This window comes from Protopterus annectens, chromosome 12.part0, assembly GCF_019279795.1.
Source record: "Protopterus annectens isolate FY-2018-M chromosome 12.part0, PAN1.0, whole genome shotgun sequence".
Classification (NCBI taxonomy): domain Eukaryota; kingdom Metazoa; phylum Chordata; order Ceratodontiformes; family Protopteridae; genus Protopterus; species Protopterus annectens.
The window spans coordinates 481,374,558-481,399,848 of NC_056746.1; the positions used below are offsets into that span (position 1 = coordinate 481,374,558).

The 25,291-nt window shown below is 37.0% G+C and overlaps 1 protein-coding gene across 1 annotated transcript in view; it reads right to left on the bottom strand.

Annotated features, from left to right (window-relative positions):
- The window catches only part of SLC5A10 (solute carrier family 5 member 10), a 1,811,293-nt gene that overhangs the window by 1,619,406 nt on the left and 166,596 nt on the right, over positions 1-25,291 (bottom strand). Inside the window, exon 4 of the mRNA XM_044089581.1 lies at positions 8,231-8,290. Coding sequence (XP_043945516.1) covers positions 8,231-8,290 — 60 coding nt within the window. The remainder of the gene's footprint in view (positions 1-8,230; positions 8,291-25,291) is intronic.

Genomic DNA, 25,291 nt, shown 5'->3' on the forward strand with positions numbered 1-25,291 from the left:
TTAATTATATTAACAACACTACACAATTTTTCTCTTTATCCTCAAATTTTGATAGATACAGAATTACTTTTCTGGATGTGGAGATCAGTAAGGATGTTGTCAATTAGAATTTTACTTCCAATATATATCGTAAGCCAACATTTACAAAGTTATACCTTTGTTTTTCTAGTTGGCATCCAAAACATCAGGAAAAAAATCCATGGTTAAAGGCCAATTAGTTAGATTGACCAGGAGGGTCTATATTATATAAGCGAACACACTAAATTGCGAATGCTATATAATTGACCCACTAACACCGAAAAAACAAAATGTCGAACAAACAGATCAGCGAATTTTTTTCACAGGAAAAAAAATCACTGATCCTTTTAAAAAAAAAAAAACACAAAATAAAGTGGGGCCTTTACCCCCCCATACCCCCGATGTGGGAGGCTATGCCCCCCACACACACCCTACTTAAATATACCAACTCTGAGATCGCACCACAGTGGAGGAAATGGCAAAGTCCCGAAAACGGGCCAGTGATTTTTTTCCCTAAGAAAAAAATCACTGTTCCGTCCTTTTGAGATTTTGCCATTTTGGGTGAGTAGGTTAGATTAAGCAGCGTTCACAATTTAGTGCGTTCGCTGACTTAATAGGGACCCGGCCAGGATGGTTTCTGAACCTGACTCCTTTTATTATGAGTGTGATGCACTTATTAATATGTTTTTAAAGACAGGTTACCCTATTGATTTTCTAAATGATGTACATCAGGAAGTAGTGAACAAAAGAGAAATGGGATTTTACCTACACATTTGAATAACACTAGTAATATAGATATGGGGACGGTAAAACACTCCACAGGGACTAAGGACAAGAGGCTTTTCATTTTTACTTTTACCCTGGACAGCCCAGTGTTTACAATGCCCAGACTTTTATGTGAGAAACGTCTCTAGGAGGTTAAGAGATCGTATATATTAGCATTGTTTGGATATTAAGAAAAACAAACTTATCAATGCTCTTTACAAACATGTTATGGTTTGTGATACACACAGCTTCAGCTATTTAATTATTGAATAAGTTAGGAAGGACATTCAGGGTAGAATTATGGATGAACATTTGGATGCTTGTGAATTGAGGTGGCAAATGGAGTTAAATGCCACAAGTTAGGTTTAAATGAGACTTTCAATTAATTCAGTTTTAAAATTGAAGCATTTTGACAGTTTGTGATTTTATTTGTTCTTTTTATCATGTGACCTCTTGGAGGGGTTATTTAAACAGGGTTTTAATGCATAATTTTAGTTCTGATGAAGTTCTGAAAATAGCAGGAAGGAAAGCACTCAGCTTTGGAGTAAAGTTTTGGCACGTTACAGCTGGCTTTGAGTTGTCTTTCTGTGCATCGCAAAGGTGGTGTGTCATTCATTCATAAGCATTAGCCTGATAGTTACATGTGGAAGTTATCAAATTAATCAGGTAAAGTATGAATCTGCAGGATAACATAATAGCTGGATGACAGAAGCATTCACAGATGTCCCTTTTTATGTTGCATTGTAAAACCTTATTAGGAAGTAAGGATTCTGAAAATTCACCCTGCACTCACCAAAACTGATGAAGCCAAAAGTAGCAGTTTCTGTAACTGTGTATAATGCAATTCAGAGACATGCTAGCCGCAATGAGGAAAGACCTCATTATCATCTGATCTGCATGTCTTTGAATCACATGGTGTTATTGGTAGTGCTAATCATCACTTTACTGTAGTAATCACCTCAGGTGGCCTATGCTTTGCTTTGGCACAGACACACCTCTCATTCATTCTTAAACACTCATATGCACACACTGAAACAGAGGCAGTTTACAGAATGTCCCTGGTATAGACTCTTATTTTTTCCCTGTCTCTCAAAATCACAGATGATTAGAGTCAGTCAATAATGCTATACATTAGAGTTTCATTCCTCCCTATTGTTCAAAACCACATCATGATGCTATACCTGTTACTCTGTTAACTAGAGTGAGTCAGTAATATTCCTCCCAACTTTGTCAAGAAGTCCTCAGCATAACCACCTTCCACATATGTAAAAAAGATTCAAACCCCATACCCTTATGACAGGGAGCTGCTCATTAACCAATCAGAACTTCACTTCTTTGCACCAATGGTGGACTTACAGTGGCAGGCATTGTATTGTTATGTATTTTCTGAATAGTTGCCTCACTGTTTAGATAATACATCAGGTTACAAGACCTGATTCTATACTAAGCCCTCCTTTGCTGCAAAGGCTTAAAGCTCTTTTTAGTTAATGAGCTGCTCCCTATGCTAAGGATATGTGGTTTGAATCTTTGTTTGATTTTTAAGTAGAGTTTATATCAATGAGTGTCCCTGGTGTGTAGTGCCCCCACCCCCCAATACATGGTACGTATTTCATGCTGCAAAATCCATTTGTCTATTAAATTTTCAGTGAGTAGAGGTAATAATAAAGAGGGTTTGGGAGGTCTAGTGCTCTCCCATGATGACATATTTTGTGTTGCAAAACCTGTTGTTTTATTGTTTTTTGTGTAAGTGAGTAGGGTAATAATAAACACAGGACCACTCTACTCTGTTCTGAACTTCAAAATTTCTCAGAACATTAGTGTAAAATATCCTTTACACCATCTCATAAATGGCACAAGTTTCTCCACCATCTCAAATTCTTTACTATTAAAAAAAGCAGTTAATTGTGCAGGAGAAAACAGAGCAGTCCAGAGTGGTTATTATCCATCTTCTTGAGACACCCCAAGCTGATCTTTAAAAAGACACTATTCAGAGTCACAAATAAATCAAATGTCGCTATGAAACATGAAGACAATGTAGTGACAACTCCACCATTTTTATTTACTAACTTTGCTGCATCTAGTGGGTATCGGTGAACTGTGCATGACATTGGATCCCATTCTTTACATATTATTGACACAAATATAACTGCTTGTTGGAAGCCTTTAGTATTTAATGCTGAACCAACCGAAAAAAAAATAGTGCATGCAAGAAAAAGAGACAGCAAATTTGTTATGTCAAGTTTGCATCTCTCGCAAAGCCAATAACACTCAATGGTCTTACATGGTTTGCAATGCAAACAAGTAAAAAACAGACAGGAAGTTTCCCCAAAGAACTTTGACTAATCTGCACACTTCATCAAAGTAAGAATAAAAGTAGCTACAAAATAGATTACAATCACAGTATCCATAGCAATTATTTCATCATGCTCCATCCATCAGCAGAGCCAAAAATGAAATGTGACAAATACTGTGCACGAAGAATGTTAGTTTAATGTCTCCTACTGCACTCCACTGCAGGCCTGCAAAGCACTGACTTATCACAATTCTCCAAAGAGCACAACAAATTTTGGTTACAACAGTACCACAAAATTGGGCCCCAGGAATGTGTTTTATCAAAATGCTATTTTAGCTGACTTCAAGAACCTTAGAGGGAAATTAACCCATTCCACTAGGGAAAAGTCTCGGCCTCACATAGTACTTTTTTGGGGCAGAGGTTCTCAATATCCTTTTAGCAGTCACTATATCGCTTCATTGCTTCAATTTACAAAATGCCAGCTGAAGGAAATATCTGCAGATACTCTCTGCAAAATGCTTTGCTACTTCCCACATGCTCCAGTACCACGCCTCTGGAACACTATGCTGAAATGGAAGTGACATACTGCTAAGAAATACATCCATTCTGCACACAGACATATGCTGTTTAGTCATCCTACATCTATACCCCAAATGAATGAAGAGTAAAGCTAGAGGGAATACTGCAGAGGAGACACCCTTATTCATTTTATATGGAAATTCCACAATTGTGCTACCATTATGTTAGTATTGTTATACTAAACAAAATCATCTTGGAAATCGACATCTGTGAACACCAGACATTTTAAGTTTATGGATGTTCTTACTGTCTACCTCAGCATGTGGACAGACAATTTTCCAACATTTGATTGTACTATATGCACCCCATGTAACACCCTGTATGATGGTACTATATGCACCCCATGTACTACCCTATATAATGGTACTATATGCACCCCATGTAGCACCCTGTATGATGGTACTATATGCACCCTATGTAGCACCCTATATAACGGTACTATATGCACCCCATGTAGCACCCTGTATGACAGTACTATATGCACCCTATGTAGCACCCTATATAATGGTACTATATGCACTCTATGTAACACCCTGTATGATGATACTATATGCATCCCATGTAGCACCCTGTATATTCCTCTCCAGACATTTTGGTAAAGCACCTGTATATTCCTCTCCAGATATTTTGATGAAGCAAAGATACACTGACTTTTCTGTCATATTTGCAGAATATGATCTGGATTACTATTACAGTACATACCACTGCGAACAAACCACTGGATTATTTTATCAAAGGGTTTCTGGGTATAACTGAGAAGCAAGGCACAGTTAGGAACCAACATTGTATGATAATTCCAAAGCTCGGATTTCATTAAAACTGAAGTCCCTACTGTCAGATAGACACAAAGCTTGCCTGATGCTGTCATAAAGAGGAAGCACTGTCACACGGAAAAAGTACAGAAAAGTGAGAAATAAATATAGAGCAATTGTTTGTGCCACAGGAAGAAAATATGTGCAAGAACTGCAGATGCAGTCTATTTGCAATAAAATCTTAAAGTTCTGACACTAAACAGTTTTCAAAAAAACTATACCTTAAAAGATGATGACCTTGCTAATTCTTTCATAACAAACTCCATCTGCCCCTTAAACAGTAACCTCCACTGGTACCCAGTCTGTCTTTCAGTCTTCACCCTGAGTTCAAATTTAAAAGATATTTGAGCACAAGGTAAATCAAATTCTTCAAGCTATTAAAAGACGGGGGCTGACAATCTAACACCTCACTTCCTTAAGATGACCTCCATCCATATTAGTACCCTATATAGATGTCCATAAATAGATCCTTAATGAAGGACATTGTGCCAAGGCATGGAAACTTGTTCATGTGGTCCCTCTCAATAACAGTGGGAAAAAAAACATGGTTGCAAATTATTGGTCTTCCTCTTTTCATAATCATTTGACCAAAATACTTTAAAAAGTGGCACGTGTTATTAATTACCTGAAAGATGACAAGTTACTATCCAGTACTCAACATGGATTCCAACAAGAACACAGCGGCAAAGCTTCAGTAGGACAAAACACATCAGTATGTCGTGGACAATGTACACACTGCACAGGAGTTCTTTTCATAGACTACAGTACTATCTCACATTCCTTCATTATTACTTACATTTTATTTGATAACTGGGTGGGTGCACTGGTCTTTGGACCTATTTCAGCCATGACCCATGTGCAAGGTGTCCAATACAGAATATTAAGAGACTTGATCCAATCTGAAGTACCCAGTAGTTATGCTTGTTTCAGCATTCAGACAAACAGCAATTACATTCTCAGAGCCTCAACCAACTTGATCATAACCAGTAACTCCATTGTTACATGCCTTGTTAACTATTCTGTTGACATATGATTCAAGGCAAAGTTAGACAATTTAATAACGTATACCCAGAGAAGTGTTTTGTGTGTGTGTGTGTGTGTGTGTGTGTGTGTGTGTGTGTGTGTGTGTGTGTGTGTGTGTGTGTGTGTGTGTGTGTGTGTGTGTGTGTGTGTGTGTGTGTGAGTGTGTGTAGTGCCACCCCTGAGCCTCTGTCCTCCGAATTCAGTTATTTATATTACTTGTTAATGACACATGGTAGTACTACGAAATTCTGTACATGATGTAATATGAAGATCATGTTGCAATAGTGCGTTCAGAGTCCAAAAATCCCCTATCAGTCAGCCAACCGACAAAGGCCTTTCTTCCATTTGAACAATGGGACTTCTCCAGCTCACTAATACTTAATAAGTCCAAACTCCAAAACCAGTCCCATGGTAAGTGGTACCACAAAGTACACACAAGGATGATGCTTTCTCTTTATATGTTATTTCAGAAATTAAGCTAAAACTGAGTAAGTGCACGTCTGCTAGTATCCGGAGTTTCTGTTTCTGTGTTCACTAACCATTACAGAGTAGGTCTCACTAGCAGCTTTTTGCAAAGCAGAATAATTGCTTTGGTTTATTGCTGACTTTTTTTAGCTATGCACTGGTCAATAACAGCAAGAGTAAGTACAGTACATGTGTCTCAGTTTAGAGCAGACATCAATCAGCACATTTTTGGAAGTTAAGAGAAAACAAGAGTGACCAGAATAAAAATACAGAGACATAAGAAGAACATGTAAACTCACCCGACACAGTTACACCAGGTATGGCCTGAAGCCCAGGCACTGAAGCTGTGATTTAAAGGTTTTAACTATTGAGTCACTGTACACATATATTATTATAAATTTTTTATTCATTAGAATTGTATTAACTGGGTAGTCCCAATGGCTACTGCTATTATCTAAAAGTCTTCTTAAATGCCCTTCTGAAAGGCAGATGTAGCCAAGGGTCTCTTGGTCCCCTTCTAACATTTGGAAGCTCTGTCTTCACTACATTTAGCTAGTCTGATGTAGATCAGTGTTCATCTGTCTGTAACAGACATGGATGATTCATACTTGGAGAATCAGGGGAAGTTCTGCATCTGGTTAAGACACCAAAACTCGTTTAATTGAAGCTCAATAATGTAAAATGGACCAGGATTTCCCAAATTTCTGTAATCTTAAAGTTGGCTATAGCAGTAAGGCATTACAGGAGGTAACGCCTTTGCATGGGGATGTAGAGGTTTGTCTCCATACAACACAAATGTGTATTTTTTGCCCCTGTTTCAATTTCATGTAAAACAGGCTTTTGTTAAACGGTTATTGATTTCATGTTCCATATCTGGAAATTTCACTATTGTGGCTAACTGTTGACAATTTTGAGTAGGTCACAGTAACAAATTATAGCTTTGTCTTATTTAATCAATAATGCAGAATGACCTTCCCACTCTCATGTCATAGTATATACCTCTGAATAAACCTGTGACATGTCTCTCAACTGTCCAGATTTTCACCTCATATTTTTGGTCTGTTCCTCATAAGATTTGTGATTTTCTGCCAGATCAGTGAGGACTGACTTCACTAAATAAGGACCTACATTTGAGTTTCAGATATCATATCCTTCGTAAAATACATAGTAACACAAAACATTTTATTGTAACTACTATCTAAGTTTGTAAGACCAATATTTAAATTTGTCCCTATTTTTGGGTCTTTGTCCCCCAATTGTTTCTGGCTTTGTCCAGATTTCCTGGGCTTAGAGGTTGAGAGGTATGACCTGAGATTCTCATTGGCTTCACGTCCAGTTACTCCCTATCACCTGGACAGCTGGAATTGGGTCTTTAGTAACTGTATCTTAGTGTCACTGGAGCAAACTAATAAAATGTATGAAATATGTAGTCTCCAAATGGACTTTCAGACATGCCCTCCAGACACAACAACATGTATAGCTTCCACATTTAAAAAAAAATACCTTTTTGATATTAAGAACTTTGCAAAGAATTAATAATGCAAAACTTGAAGGGTCCCATACTGTCACAGTTAAAGCACATGAATAATTGTCTAAACACTACATTTCATAAGTGTGTTAGTTAAAAGAGCAGGCAGTGTGACTCAGAAATTCAGTTAACTGTGCCCTTCAACCAAATGTACATTTGATTATTTATTGATCAGAGCACAGTGTTTTCAGAACCATCAACCCACAGGAAGGAAGAAGGAAGACCAAATAATAAAGATAGAAGTAAGCATATCGCTTAAACCGACTTTACAGCTTCCACTTCATTGCACATACTGCCTTGTGTTGTCAAAAGACTATTAGCCTAAGAGGTGGTTTCTCAAAAGTTGATGAATACTCTGCAAAGTGGAAACAATGAAGTGAAAAGAGACAAGTGTTTGTCTCTAACAGGCAAGGATGATTTGTACTTGGGGAATCAAGAGACGTTCTGTATGGGGTTAAGACATCAAAACCTGTTTAAGTGAAGCCCATTAAAGTCAACTTGACCAGCCTTCTCCAAGTTTATGCAACCTCAAAGTTGATTGAGAAGTAAGATATTACAGGAGGCAAAGCCCTTGCATGGCATTGTAGAGGCTGATCCCCATACAACACAAAGGTGTATTTTTTGCCCCTTTTTCATCAATTTCATTTAAGCAGGCTTTTATCAAATCCTAGATGAATAACTCTAAGTCTTGAAAGTCAATTAGAGATTTTAATTTGATAATTTAAATAAACTATATTATCTACTTACGCCAGACGATATATATACTGGTACAAAGATCCATGCCAGTGCCAAAAGGACATACGTAGCCTGTGAAAAAAATGAGAATACATAAAGCTGTTAACATTTCTGCTGTTATTTCATAATTTTTTCAATTCAGTTGATAATTTAGTTTAACAAAGGCAGTTTAAAATGTCATACAGTGGTTTAAATATGTTGTCAGAATAGTTCTACTAACCTTGTAAAAGTGAGGATAATACCACTGATAAGTAGGAGGTTCTGCAGGAAGGTGTAGTCAAATAGCAGAGTTATCAGGGGACAGACACTTTGGTACTACTTCAGAAATAAGTGGTCATGCAACTTGGCAAGAAGTCTTTAAAAAGGGGATATATTTTGAAGGAGTTGGGTACTAAGAAAAGTGGGAAAATATTCCAGTATCTAGTTCAACCTGAGAATGAACACCTGCATCTGGTCCACAGGACAGTATCAAAGCTTCAGACAGTGTAAGGTCTCATTTAGATATATTCAGGCAAATCTAGAGGTCATACCTGGAGAAGCAATTAGAATAGATAGCAGAAACCAGCTAGAATATATACATCCTAAAAGAGAGAGAGAGATAGAGACAGATAGAGAGACAGACAGAATGACAAAGAACATGGGAGGAATAACGGGGGTTTTGATATAGGTCTGCAGAATCAAGAAACGGCAGGCAATGTCTAAAGCTCAGTAGGAAAGAAAAGAGGTTGAATACTTAGGAAGTCATTTGCATTTAGCAGCAGTAGGTTGGCACTATGAGAATGCAGTTAAAAATAACTAGGACAGATCAAAGAGGTAACTGTGAAAAGACTGGCCAGCAGGGATGGAGCAGGTGTGTAGAAATTAAAATGCAGGAATATAGCGACTATCTATGATTAACCATCTATAATGGAGAAGATGTATATGAGTTAGCAGAAATGGGAAAGGTTTCTAGACAATCCACAAGAATATTTAAAGGTTATCTGTGCATTCAGAAGGCCTAGATGGGAGAAGAGAATCCTGCATTCAAGAAACCTCCCTTCCTACTTCTGAATACTGCAGTATTACTAATGTGCACCGTCATAAACTGAACCACACATTTACATGGTCTGCACAGAGCCAGAGCCAGCACAAGGCTCCCTGGGTATTTACTAAGGCCTGATGCTACCTGGGGGGCCTGAAAATGTCTACTGTTAAAAAAAGCATCTATCTGGTCCAGTTTCCCCTATTTAACCCACCCAGTTGAACAAATCCACCTTCATATACCTACAGTGTAACTCTGGTTTAAATATGTTGTCAGAATAGTTCTACTATCCTTGTAAAAGTGAGGATGATACCACTTCTTTACTATTCTAAACCAGTTAGCTTTTTACCTCTTGACTTGAGCAAGTTGCGGTTACAGTTAATTTCCTGTGTCTCTTGTCTTCTTCCATTTTCAAAAGGTAGATGCATTTTTCCATTTTTGTCTGAATTTTCACAATTGATTTTTATTTACCGAGCATTTTTTTAATATTTGGCAAGAGGACCATCATGCTTACCTCAGATTTCTAACTCCAGATTCTCTTGTCTCCCCTCCTTACAACCCCACCTCATTGGTCCTTTGACCTGTTTCCCACCAGTCATGTGGCAATGGCAAGACTCAGTCAGATAGCATGTTTGTAATTAATCAGTTTGTTAAATACCTCATTTGATTCTATAGTTGAGGATTGACAAAAATAGGAGGGAGGCAGCTCAGAACCAATAAAGTACAGCAGTACTGCACAGTGCATGGGTACTCTGTGAATCATGTATGGACCAGCTGCCCTAAAACATAAACAAAGGACAGCGCCATGTTGTTGTTGTTGTTGTTGTTGAGGACTGAAATAGATGGAGTTGCAACATGCAAGATGAGGTTGCAGTTACAGCCTGTCCACAGTCCTACCACAGTGCAGACATGATCATTCAAGTGACTAAACAGCTGAGAGACAGCCGTAATGTGTTTTGTAGCACTGCAGGAAGAGGGGTATTTGGGAATGGGACAGAATATATATAGTAGGTTGTACTGTAGACCTGGTAGCTTAACTGCTGCAGCAGCTAGCTGATGTAAACCTTTTTTATTTCTCTCCTTAACAGTAGAAAGTAGTATGAGTAAGCAGGGCAGTCAAGTTTGTAAATATTCGTAGCCTCACAGTTAGGACTTGGATGTTACTTCATTTTTCTTGCAACAAGTTCACTTTGTGCCTGGCCCTGGCCAGCACTGGCATTGCAACTGCTGAGCAAAGTTAATTAAGAAGTTGTTGCCATTGCAGTGCGATGAACCCAGGCTGCCACCAAATCAGCAATGACCATATGACTGAACTGGAAGCCAGACCCACAGCAGAACAGATGCTCTCTCTTTTCTTATATTTTATTCTGTAAGTGCCTGGTCGTGTACTGGCAGTGATGAAATGTTTGATTTTCTGGTAAATTAACAAGGCATAGGTTGGACTGCTCATCTCAAATGTCTTTGATTTTCGCAGAGTGCCCCTGAGTTTGCCTGAAGTTTGGGAACTAATTAGGTCTATTCTTTAAAATTTGTAGTTTTCTGATAAATTGTTGAAGACTGCAATCCTTGAAACACCAGACACTTGAGTTTGACTTCATATCTTCTAGAAAATGCATGCTAATGAAAACCCATATTTTAGTAACTTATTCGTTGTACAAGAACACTATTATTCTTGATTTTGGGCATCTGTCCTTCATTATGTTTGATTTTGTTTATGTCCCTTTTCCTTGTGTTAAAAGGTCAAGAGCTATGCATGGAGGATTACAGTCAGTCAATAAATAATGATAGACACTAGAGTTTCATACTATTTTTTGTCCTGAAAAAATTCCTGCTGATTCTGCCTTACTTTGGTTGTCACTCATAATATTTTTAATTTTCCAATCATACCCTGGCTCGACTATCCATTCATCTCCAAAATGTGGAATAAATGGCCAAACAGTGGAACACTAACAACTTCAACTAGGAAGCTCACATGATGGTTAAAGAGAATATCTTTTCTATTTTAATTTTACCTATTGGACTGGGTATACCCACTGGACAAATTGTCCTTTTTCAGGGGTAACTCTGAATGGTGTCTGGTTAAGTCACTTAATCAGAGTTACACTGTAGGTATATGAAGGTGGAAGGAATCGAACCCTGTACCCTAGACACAGGAAGCAGTTCATTAACAGCGCAAACATTTAGTTGACATAAACAAGAATAAACTGATAAGAATAAATTCCAGTGCAGCCAAAAGTAAAAACCACAACGGCTTTAATAATCCATATGTAGAACAGTAAAACCATAGAAATCCATCTGTAACTGACTAAGCGCTTTCACCCATTAAAGGGCATCCTCAGAGTCAGTTATTTGATTGTTACAGATCATTTATAAAGAGACTTTCAATTTTGCATTCTCAAATGAGAAAATACTTCCAATTAATTAATTACCATAGATAATTGTTCTCTTAGTTTCACATATATTAACTCTTCGTGGTTAAACCACAATTGCAATTATAAAAATCTTTTGTAAATTTGAATCCCAATGCATAACCAAAAATAAATTGCATTGTACAAAACACCTCTATGTAAAATGTAAAATATAAAAAAATATATTTTTTAATGTGTAAAAAACAAATTCATAACACATTATTTTTAAAATAAATAATGTTCTAATAAAATTAAAAGTGCTATACCAGCAGAGCCCTATGTTTTAAGATACAAGCCAAAGAGACAACATCATTAATGCCTGGTGAAGTGCTAGCATCCAGTCTAACTTGCCATAAGCACTCCTTTACTTCTAGCATATTTTGATAATCACCCGCAAAGTCTTTTTTGTATATCCTATCTATGACAAAAAATATAAATTTATTGAAACTTAAGTAACTTTGGCTATGAATAAATAAGGAATTTGTTGCTTTTTTTCTTAATATCTCTTACATGCTCCAATATTCTTTGTCTCAGCTTTCTAGTTGTCATTCCTATATAGAAAGCAGTGCACGATAAACAGGTTGCTGCATAAATAACCATACTAGTATTACAATTACAATAGCCAGGGCTTGCTATTGTTCTTTTAAAATTCCCTATTGAAACATATGGTCCATCATTAATAAACTTGCATGCCTTGCATTTTCCACACTTCGCCATCTTAGCTGGTCTCAGGCTGGTGGGTTTCGGTTTCCTTTCCAACAGTTCTTTGATATTTGAACCTCTACTGTTTATAAATTTAGGGGCCCCCCTAATATTTTAATAATATCTTCCCAACCTGTTTGAATAATTTCCTTGTATTTTCCTGAGTTTTCATTGTAAGGTAGTATAAAACCTACATGGGAGCTATTGGATGCATGCTTTTTCTTTGGGGTGTTAACCATTCCAAAATCAGCATCTAGCAAAATTGATTTAAAATCTACACTTCTTCTAGATAATATTTCAGTCTTAGTCAACATTAGCAAATCTATAGGGTATCCCCTCTCATAGAACAACTCAATCAACGTGTTTAGTTCTTCAAGAAATATTTCATTCTCACTGGTTATTCTAGATGCCCTGATCATCTGGCCTTTAACTAAATTCCTTTTCATATAGTAAGGATGGCAGCTCTTAAAGTGTAAAAAAGAGTTACTATATGTCTTTTTCCTATACAGACTTGAATGCAATTTCCCTTTTTTTGTGTATAAATGTAAATCCAAAAAAATAATGGAATTTTTTCCAACTGTACTGGTAAACCTTAAAAATGTAGTAGTTGTGTTAAGGTACCTAATAAATTCATCTAGCTCTTGGCCATTACCTTTCCACAAAAGTAGTATATCATCCAAGAACCTCAAATAAATTAACATCTTGGAGGCATAAGGTGAAGACAACACATATTGAGCTTCCCAATTGGCTAGCACTAAATTAGCATATATGGGTGCACATCTGGCACCCATTGCTACCCCCGTAAGCTGTTTGTGAAATTCTGCTTCAAAATGGATGAAGTTGTTTTCTAAAACCATCTCCATTAAATCCACCAACAAAGTTCTCTTAACTTGATGCATATTCCCATATTTCAATAAGCTCCTTGAGAAACTTTCAAGTCCCTTATCGTGTGGTATAACAGAAAATAGGTTTATAACATCCACTGTTACAAAACAAAATTCTCCTAAATCCACAGTGTTCAGATTTCTCAAGCAATCAAGGCAGTGCCAAGAATCTTTTAATATATGTGGCACTTTGCTTAAAACATTTTTGCATATGATATCTACATATGCAGCTAAGGGTTCTGTTTTTGATCCTTTTGCCGCCACTATTGGCCTGAAGGGGGGATTGTTCATGCTTTTATGTATCTTTGGAATCCCAAATAGATTAGGCATAACAGGATGCTCAACAGATAAATAATCAAATTCATCCTGATTAATTAAACCTTCCATTAAATGTTCGTATAGCTGCCAATCTATTTTGGTGTAAGCTTTTTGTACTTCAAACTTAGATACTAAACCATAGGTGTCACCCTCTTGCAACATTTTTTGCATGTTCCATGTATATTCAGTGTTTGTCATAGTAACCACCCCTCCTCCTTTATCAGGTTTCATAACTCTACAGTGGTGGTTATTTACAAGATCATTTAAGCAGAACTTCTCTGCCGAAGTTAAATTGCTTGGAACAGCTTCCCAAAGAGCATTTGTTCTCCTTATTTGTAAAGTACAAAGTCTTTCAAAGGCTAAAATTAGGGGATTATATGGTGGAATAAATGTACTACTCCTTTTAGGTATAAGGGTTTGTGCATCTCTTATAACCTTTGGTCTACTTTCAAAATATATTTTTAGATTCATTTGTCTAGTGTATAGTTTCAAATTAATAACCATTCTACCCAGATCTTGTCTAAAATTGGGCACAAAAGTGAAACCTTTTTTCAATAATGATAAATGATCTTTGGACACCCCAAAATTCTGAGTAATTGTATATACTGAACATGCCATCACTAATAATTACTGGACACATTTTGCTGTCTAAATTTCCTTTTGAATTTTTAGTCACGTCAATTACCTGTTCTTCTTGATTTTGTAATATTCTTAACAATACCTCTGGTGACCTGGCAAACATTTAGTTGTCTATGCTAATTGCCAAACTTTTATTCTTATAAAAGTTGTTCTTTTATTTGTATGCCGAGGCACACAGGCAGAAAATTGCATGGAAAACTATTTATGGTTGGGATACATAAACAAAAACTGTGTTCAACACTATTAGGTCTGAATAATGAATTGCAGCATAAGTATTTAATTTTTTGATATCATCCTGTCTATATAATGAATGGTGGTTTCAAATTTAGTAGATGTATTTATTTCTCCTTTCTATTTTCTTAATTAACGTTTGAAGCAGTAATGCTGTGATGCTTGTTGTTTTAATAAAGAAAGCCTTTTAATGGACTATAGTAGTGTGAATTACTAATTGAAAGGTTGACTTCAAATAAGTTTGTACGTAACTAGGCTAATGACCACCAGGGCCTTTATCAGCCTAGCTGCGAAACCCAACCTAATTGCGTCCCCATGCAGCATGTGCTTCTTAATGGGAGAGGGATGTTAGGAGGTTGTTAAAAGTTATGTGGGGGGTATGTTAGTTAGGGAATGTTTACTGTCAGAATTTGTCTACGGGGTCCAGCTCAGGGATGAATTTACGGGTCTACTTTAAGCTCTCGAAAGCAGTAAAACCCGAATCTGAATCGCTTGACATGGAAAGAGCGAACCATGAATACATCGAACAAATGAAACCACGAAAGAGGAAATATCAAAATCACATAGTTGGCTCATCTGCGGTATAGCTCCATAAGCTAAGTGTGTGATAGTTACAGACCTTAGGGTTAGGGAGAGGTTAAGGATAGTGCATAGACAGTTGTGTATTTGGGGTTAGTGTAGGGTTAGCAGTAGGATTTTGGTGCTTTAATTTAGGGTTAGAAGTAGGGATTTGGTTAGTGTATGTATTTTGTTTTTATTGTGTTTGGGTAGGTAGTGTGTTGCGGGTGGTGGGTTGGCCGATTATGACGGTTTGAGGTTTACATTTTCACGCTTGAGTATGTTCGACATATCCACGGTTCACTTTTTATGTGTCACGTGATTCGGATTCAGGTTTCAAGGGTATAAAGTAGACCCTGAATTTATGGTTTCCCATCTAGTAGTTGAAGGTTATATTTGAAAAGGGTTAGGGATGCAATCGGGTTCACATAGATGGAGAGCCCATTCCAGTCCATGTGGATCCTTTGAGATACTTATCTGTTTTGTCAGCATGTTCTATTTATGTCACAGGCAAAGTTCTGACTTGTAAACTACATGCTTTGCTTGTTGAGCTACCTTAGTAGCCTGTTCAAATCTCTGAATTTAGTGTTTCTGGTGCTGTTCATTTTGCAAATGTGCAAAAGATACATCAGGGCTGGATTTAAAGAAGCCTTATATGCCAAGGACAGATCGTCTCTCAACAATCTGTAGGAGACTGAGTATAGAGACAGGGCTCAGAGGAGATCCCTGGATTCTCTTGGTGAGGAACCTCTGTGAGCAATCCAACTGTTGCATGTGCCTGGTCAGGTACATGCTGAAGGGGGCATTGAACTCAGTGATGGGCCTGAATGTTTTTATGTTTATGCATTACACATTGTCTGAACCCCTATACCCTTCTACATAACTATGCATTAGTGCTTCACTGTACACTACTTGACTATGAATTTTAGCATGTTTCTTGTAGTTCAGTGGCTTGCAAGACACACTTCAAATGTGAGTCTCAAAGAAAGTGAGGTGTACTTCATGCTAATTCTGTTTGCAGCATCATGTCTTTTTGATTTTGGTTTTGTTGGCAAATGGCTCTGTGTTTTTGCAATAAAATATGAAATAACATTTTAAATCCAAATCTCTGTGATCACTGTAAAGGTAAAGAAGGGTTTAAGTGCTTTTTGGTAATTCTTGAGAAACAGTGAAGTACTGGGGTATTGGTATGGCTGGAGGGCACCTATCCATTACCCTGCCTAGGACCTTGCTAGACCATGATCCAGTTCTGTGTATGCATGCTAATAAAAATAAAAGAACATAGCTGTTACTTGTTCTGTCATACAAAACTAAATGTCAAAAATATATTTTCTACGTGATTATACATCAGAGAGCTAATGACACATTACTGAGGTTTTCATTGCTGACAAGATCTAGGGAAGAAGTTGCAAAAATGGTTTTAGTGAGTTTAATTTGCTTTTATCATGCTGTGGTAATATGATCATTGTTGCATTTTGTGAGTGTTTTGTGCCTGTCTAGTTTGCTATAACATTTAGTAGCTACTGGTATATTGCATTATGCAGCCATTTGGCCTAGTGCCAGCCTGTTAAGAAATTATACCACAAAATAAAGACAGTCCAAGCATACCTCTCAACTGTACAGATTTTCACAGAATGTGCAGATGTTTGCCTCATATATTTTGTCCATTTTTCATAAATGTGTGGTTTTCTGGCAAATTAGTGGCAAACCATTAAAGACTGAAGTTATAAGATAATGACAGATATTTGAGTTTCAGACTTCATACCTTTCAGAAAATTCATGCTAATGCAAAACCTATTCTATCAACTTTCTAAGTTTGTAAGAGCAGTATTTAAAAATTGTCCCTATTTTTGGGCCTTTGTCCTGCTTTTCTTCATGGCTTTGTCCATATGTCTTGCTCTAAGAGGTTGAGCGGTATGACTCCAAGTGGAAGTGATCTCTAAATTACCGTCTTACGTTCAGTTTTAAGGACTGTGTAGTGTGACAATTATAAGTAAAAGACAATTGTGCTGTCCTCCTTTTGGTTTTCAAACAACATACACATTTTAAACCTTTGTTCTTTTGCATTTAGTCTGTGTGAGCTTTACTTAGAGGATTGAGAAAGCAGCCTGAAGCTGTAGTTCTTATGCACCAGATGGAGTATTTGGAGACCCAGTCTGAAAAGACAATTTATTTAATGAATAGCTACCACTCTGGTAATAAAAATAAACACTTTTTAGAAGATGTAGCCTTGGAAGTGCTTAATCTGTATGCATAATAACTGGGAATGACTCATCATCTAGTTTGCATTTGCATGTAATGTTTAAATTGGTGAAGATTTAACATATCTTTCAAACATCATTTTGGGGAAGGAAAGCACTCTTTCCTCGTTTATAACATTGCTTTGCTTGGGGATTCAGTTAATAGAAGAAAGCAAATTAACAGTCTGTAGCTTCAGTCACTTGTAAATTATTTAACAGGGAAAGTCAGAAGCTTACACGGACAATTATTTTCTTTACCTAGACAGGATTAAAGTCCATGAAAGAAATTGCTGAATGTGAACGTTCCTCTACTTTCTAACCTTCAAATGGTTTAAATTATGTTAACTGAGTGAGTGTTAAATTATAAGTAAAGTTCATACTGAAAGTGGTGCATGAATGCTGTATCAGAGCACAGTTTATATTAGGATACTGACAGAAATATAATAATTTATAAGTGAATCTGGGAACTCCAGTAAGACAGGGTTTGATTCTAGCCTCTTCTTACATACTCTGCAGTATGGAGGGAATCATGTGACTTTCACAACGTTGAAAAAATTGTTGTTTTTCCTTTTCTTTCAATTTACAGATGATGCTTTTTGAGGGGGGCTATATTCAATTAATACTCCAAAACCCTGCTCATTTGTTGCAAGTCATCCATGACTGGACTTCTCATATGTGTTTCTGTTATTTTCTTAACCAATAATATTCCAGTATCTTTATTCTTGCCATTGTATTCATTTCAGGCAGCTGTACAGGCATGAATATGGTTGACTACACAGAAATCCAGCAAATGTTGGCATCTGTACCACTGGCTTATTAGATTAAATTTGCCAAACTGATAATAGAACTTTTTAGGTACATTTTATCAGTCTTCACCAAGAGTTTTGCTTTATTTGCTTGTCAAGTGCTTTACATTGTTTGCTTTGAGGTTCCATACAGTTTATTTTCAAGGTTATTTCCAGAATATGCAGGTTTAGCAGTTTAAGTCTACATATTGTAAGACTAAGCCATACTACTACTACTAGGTTAACAATATTTATTAACCATTTGATAATGAGACAAACCACAAGGGTAAGAGCAAAAAGATATATGCCTGGCTAGTTGGGTAGTTTTGACAGAGAAATCAGTCAGTCAGCATATCTTTAGGAAACTGAAGTACAACAAATGTAATACAATGAGGAAAACCCATGGCAGATAATGTCCATCTGCATGTTGCAGCTTACCCTCCTGTAGCTGCCTCCCCCATACCTCTCAACTGTACAGTTTTTCATAGAATGTCCAGATTTTGTACACATTTCTTTGGTCTGTTCCTCATAAAATGCATTGTTTTATGGCAAATAACTGAGAATTAAGTTATTAAATAAGGACAGACTTTGAGTTTCAGACTTCATACCCTTCAGAAAATGCATTGATAATGCAAAACCTAACTTTCTAAGTTTATAATATTTAGAAATTGTCCCTATTCTTGGGCCTTTACCCCACCATTATAATTGGCTTTGTCAAGAATTCTTGTACTAACAGGTTGTGAGGTATTTTCTGCATCATCCTTTCCTTGTACTGTGCCAAATAATTCTGAACCTCACAGATGATTTCCAGCACGCCGCTTCCTTAGACAATACCTTCCTAGGCCCTACCATCCTCTTCACGATGTCCCTCTGACTTTCTTTAGAACTGCACCCCATGACAGCCCCAGACAATGCAATGTGTCCAGCTCATAGCATCACTTTCTGTTTTCTGATACATGAATGCCCAGCTTTGTAAGTCTCTGCTTATATCCCAACTCCTCTGTGTCTTTTATCACATTGTTAACTCTGTATTGCACACATTCCACCGGCTTAGTTTCCCTCCTTCCTCCTAAATGGCCTCAGGAATGATGTACAGCACTCTGGGTGTAGCACCTGTGGAAGTATGACTTCAGCATCTCTGGAATCAGCACGTCCTTCTATGTTCCTCAACTTCTCATTGACTTTTGCCATGGTCCTTTCACACAGGATAATTAGTATTCACAAATCCTTCTTCCCTTTCTTATTTCTTTGTTTGCTTTTGAAAACATTGCTTTATTGCTGCTATTCATCAATTAAAATATTTAATATGAATTTGCACATCATTAAGTAATATATTTATACTCATTTTCATATATAAATTTGCAAACTAACATTTTCCATCTTGACACTACAGTCTTGTTCTGTTTTCCTCTTACTTGCACAACTTTACACTTCACAAGCATTGGCCTTAAAACACTTCTCAGCAAAGCATGACACTAGCAATCGTATAACTTTCCTTTAAATTGTCACATAATTTATCATGGTTGAAACTGGGATATATATTGTTCAAATCTCCAGTTGCAAACAACATCCATGAAGTTCTGTTATACTCTCATCTTCCCTTCTACCATAACCCACCATACTCTATATTCTTCTCTAACTACCTTCTTATCTTATTTCTGTTTACTATGTCCCTTTATTCATGAATGCGGTGTTCCCTACTTTTTCTCTCAAAACCCTCAATAAGCAAGCAGGTAATCATGCTCACTAAATTGCTTTAAGACTTCCTAGCGGTGAAAACTAAACCCAACCTTCCCTGATTATTCCTGTCTCTAATTATTTCATACATGTTCTATACTACTTACACCACTGCCCATATCCATGCATCTTAGATTACCCAGTTATTAATGTAACAATAATAATTTATTATTCAGTCCCAAAACACCATTTTATCAATACATAACAACCAATTCATACTTTTCATAACAGTCTATACGCTTTCATTAACTTTTATACTTGCTCACTACACTTGACTGAAACTTGTCCCTGCTCTGACCATCATCTTCTCTACCTATTAACTTAACCAGCATTGGATAAGGGGAAGGGCATAATTCATTTTCTTCTGTCACCAATATATCTTGAAGCCTTCACACAGCCATCCTTTCCAGTCAAATAAAGCACAGTCGGGACAGCTGGTATAAATCTTGTGCTTCTCACACCTTCTACAACCTACTATAATAACATGTACTCCCTCACATCTGGGTTATACTTACTCACTGCACCCATCTTTATTTCATTCCTGTTTTGACCAACCACAATCAGTAAAACTAAAAGGGGAAAGAAAAGTATATTAATACTTATCTTATTCCAAATGTAATACATTTAATAAATATCCAAGATGGCCTCCTGCTCAGATGACTACAGCACACAGACTACAACTGCTATATATCCTGTACATCTCACAGCCTCCCCATTCTTACAATCATCCTCAGCAGCCATATGCCCAGCATACCTTTCATAACTAAGCAAAACTCCACATGGTCAAGGCAATCAATTTTTCTTTTAATTTATTTGCCAATTCTTAAAACAGCTGACATCATTAGCTAATCCTGCTCCTACTGCTCTCTCCCCTAAAATTATATCATATCCACCTTTTATCCTCCACATTCAAACACAGTTAAATAAATTCCCATGATTGATCTCTTAGAATATTCAGTTTGTTTTTAACTCAACCTATATTTACTAAAATATTATTTATATAAATTTAACAATGAAAAGTAATCGCCTCATTGCTTATGATGATATATAGCTGGTTCAGTATTTTATTGTAGTTGTTTAATCATTTAGTTGAATCCAACCTCAAGAAATTTAACACATTAGGTTTGTCAATAACTGCCTTTTATAAGTTCTTGAAAATTCACTCACTACTTTAGCAATGCTGTCTATCTATCGTAATCTCTGCTGCCCCATTTCTTTTGCCTTTACTCTTTCCCAGCATCAGTGTCTTCTCTAGTGAATCCTATCTTCATTATGTAACTAAAATCTTTGAGTTTTAGTTTTACTACTAGACCTTCCAGTGAATGGTCTGGGTTGTGTTCTTAAAGAATTGACTGATTTGATCTTCTTGCATTTCATGGAACTCTTTGCATCTTCTCCAACACCACAGTTCAAAAGCATTTATTTTCTGGATCATTTCCTTACTTATAGTCCATCTTACAGCAATAAGTCACTACCGGGAAAGCCATAGCATAACTATACAGACCCCTCCCCCTCTCTGTGTCAAACACCCTGATCATCTTGACCAATCAGCCCATTCATTCATCACCAGGACAAGTGTCAACTAGGATGGCCATCATTCAGGCAGCCAGTGGAGTAGTGTGAGTGCTTTTTTTTTCCTTCAGCCCTATCTCCCCATATGCATACCTGGCTAAGCAGTCAAATGCGGCCATGCACTGGGCTGACCACACTTGTCATCCTTCATTTCTACAAGGGATGTTTCGAGCAAGTAGCTATGCTCCCTTCCGTGAAGCAGGGGAAGTGGTTTCCCCTAGTCTCCACCAGGGAAATCACCCTTCCCTGTGTGTCCTTCAAGCACTTGTAATCCTCCCCTACCCCTGTAAGTGGTGAGAGGGCCACGCCTCTTCACTTCACCCCCTCCCTGCATCTGGGGCTGTTATTCAAAACCTGATCACCTGAATTGCAGTAAGGGATCCATCCCTCTGTGTCACACAGCCAGGCAACTCTACAGACCTTTGTTGTCAATATGATGCCTTTGCTCATTAAAATCTTATCCACATTTGCCATAGTTTTACTTCCAAGAAGTATCTTTTATTCTTATGGATGCAATCACCATCTGCAGAAATCTTTGAGACCTGAACAATAAAATCTATCACTGTCTCTACTTCCTCTCCATCCGCTTACAAAGAATTGATAGAACAAGATGACATATTTTTAAATACTGACTAGTAATCCAGACTTTGCGCTTTCTACTTTTACCTTCATAAACAGATTTTTTTAACTCTTCTCTGTTTTCAGCTGTCAGAGTGTATCATCTGCCTATCTGAGGCTGTTAATATTTCTCCTAGTGGTTTTGCATCCAGCTTCTGATTTGCTAACCCAGCACTTGTCATGATATATCCAGCAAGTAGGATGAGAGTATACAACCTTGTTGTACTCCTTTACCAATTTTGAGCCAGTGACTTCTTTTATATTTAATTATAACTCTTGCTTCTAGTTCTGCATTCAGATTCCAAAGACAGAAAATAAGGTGACCTGACATCCCTATTTCTCAAAGGACTTGGCACAGTTTGTTACAGTCCACACAACTAAAGGTTTTAAAGTAGTCAACAAAACAGAAGTAAATATTTTTTTAGAACTCCATTTCTTTCTCTATTTATTTGCCTATTTTTATTTATTTCACATTTGTTAACCTGACCCGAGAGGAAAAGCCCCAGAAAACATAAGTAAAGATAAAGTGACAATATAAAAATATTAAATAACGATCACAGCAAATGTTTGCTATTTGATCGGTGGTGCCTCTGCCCCTTCTAAAACTAGTTTGTTCATCTGGAAGTTCTTGGACCATGTATTGTTGAGTCCAGTTTGCAGGATCTTAAACATTTGTGTGCTAGCATGTGAACCAACTGCAATGTTTGATAAGTTGAAGGCTCTTTAGCATTGACCTTCTTGGTGTATTACACCATAAACTGACATTTTCCAATCCAGTTGCCACTGTTAATTCTCCAAATGTTAATGAAATACTCTATAAGGCACAAAGGAACATTAGTGTTAAAGTTCCTTTGTGCCTCATAGAGTGTTTCATTGATATTTTGGTTTATTTTACACGTTAGCCTCAGTCTTTGGTTTGGTTTTTCTGATTAATTCTCCAAATGTGTTAGTGAATTCCAAACAACTCTGTAACAGCACTATTTTACAGGATTTTAAACAATCCATTGATGGAATTCTGTCATATTCTGCAGCCTCATTATCAGAAAAGCTTTCTAGGATCTATTTAACTTCACTCTCCAAGATGGCTGCCTATAGATCCAGTAAAAGTACCCTTGATGTTATGATATTTCTTATACAGTTCTGTATAGTCCTGAAATTTTTTCTAAGTATTTTCTCTGTCTTCTAGTCCAACCCATCTTTGCCTTTTATCGTGCCCGTTTTATGGGGGTTCCCCTGATATCTTTAAATTTCTTGAATAGAGTTCTTGTTTTCCAATTCCATTATCTTCTTCCATTTCTTTCACTGCTTATTTAAATGTGTCTTATTATCTATTCTTGTTATTCCCTGAATTCTACATTCAGTTTTTCAGAGCTTTCCCTATCTCTATTGCCATATGTTACATTCTTTCCTTAGCCACTTCTAAAGCCTTCACATTCAGCTATTCTTAATCTATCCATTTGGAATATTTTTGTTGCCTCCTCCAGGATAATATCACAAATGTGTCTCCATATTTCTTCAGGAGTTCTATCCACCAGGACAAATCCCTTAAATTTATTTCTTATCCTCACTACGCCAGAGTCATTTGGAATATTTTTGAGCTCATATCTAGTTTTCCTGGAGGCTTTTCCTGTTTACTTTAATTTAATTCTAAACTTTGTGATAAAAAGCCTATGGTTTGAACAACATTCAGCGCCAGGTCTTGATTCTGCCAAACATGCAGACTTCTTCTATCTCTGATTGTGAGGTATATAATCTGATTAGTTTGATTATGGTTTTGATCATATGGAGATAACTATATGTAAAGCCATCTCTTATCCTCTTGAGAAAACATATCTGCTATGACCACTGTATTATCTTGACAGAATTCTTCTAGTCTTTGTGCAACTGTACTTCATACTCCAAGGCCAAACTTGCTTGCTATTCCAGTTGCAGCTTAACTAACAAAGCTAGCATTCCAATTACTTGTGGTAAGTATAATATCTCGTTCTGGTGTTATTCTCAGAAGGTGTTGCAGATCCTCATAAAACTGGTCTCCTTCCTTCTCTTCAGCATCTGTGTCAAGTGCATAAACCTGTATCACGGTAGCTTTGAACGGCTTACCTTGGAGTCCGATTGAGATCACTCTATAATTTTATTGGTTGCGACACATCAGGTTTGCCTTGGTTCATAGGGCTTATGTTCCAAGTTCCACTTGTGTATAGTTTTTTGCAACACTGGACTTTTCTTCCACCTCTGAGCCCCACAGCAGATAGACATCTTTTTGGCTTTAACCTATTGGCATCATTACCTCCAGAACTGCTTGTGCTTGTCATCTGTTCTCCCCCAGTAATATGCTGGTATCTTTAGACCTGATGGTCTCTTTTTCCAGTGTCTCTGGTGCTTTTGTTATACAGTATTATTGCCTTTAGTACTGACATGGACTGCCATTTCTTTCTCTAATACTCTATATTTGGTCTTGAACACTCTGCCATGACCTGCCATGCCTTGAATGGCAGAGTATAGTATAGTATAGTATGATATAGTATAGCATAGTATAGTATAATATAGTATACCATAGTATAGTATAGTATATAGCTTCAGTGACATACACAAGCCCCTTACCCATAACAAGGTAATGTTCCAAAAGTATACCTTTCATTTATGAGCAGCATTTACTCATATACTATATACCACCTCAAATTTAAAATGAATTTCTCTGACTATATGTATGCAATAAGGCATGAAGGTATGTACATGATACAGATATTACTGAATGCCTAGGGTATTCCTGGACATGTGGTAATATATGTGCATTTATAAATTAGGCATTTATAAGTATGTGTGTGCATGTGTTTAAATCTAGCTATATATACATATATATGTGAGATATTCAAATGGACTGTCAGAATTCGCAAAGACCGAGCACTAGTGTTATGTGTTCGCCTCAGCTGGAGTATACGAGTGATGGTGGCAATGTTTTTATGGTTGTGACTTCCACTTCAACTCACTATGCATGTCCAGTTCCCACCTTTGCTGCTAATAATTCTTCTAATAATTCTGATATGAATTCCTCGCTAGCAGGAACCTCCATTACAGTCTCTCACCAGCAGGAACCAACTGTCAGTATAAACAATATTCCTGCCTCTGCTTCTACTCTAAACAACTCTCGTTTGGTGGGAATTCCCGCTACATTTCATAATCAAAATGGTTTGGGTCAACATGTAGTGGGTCCTGAGCCTCCTCTGTGTGCTACAGTTAACAACTTACCTCATACTGCTTTTCCGATTATGGGTAATGTATTACCCCAACATAATTTGAATTCTCAGTTCTCCACTCAAACGCATACTAATACTACTGCTCATGCTTCTTTTCCAGTGACTG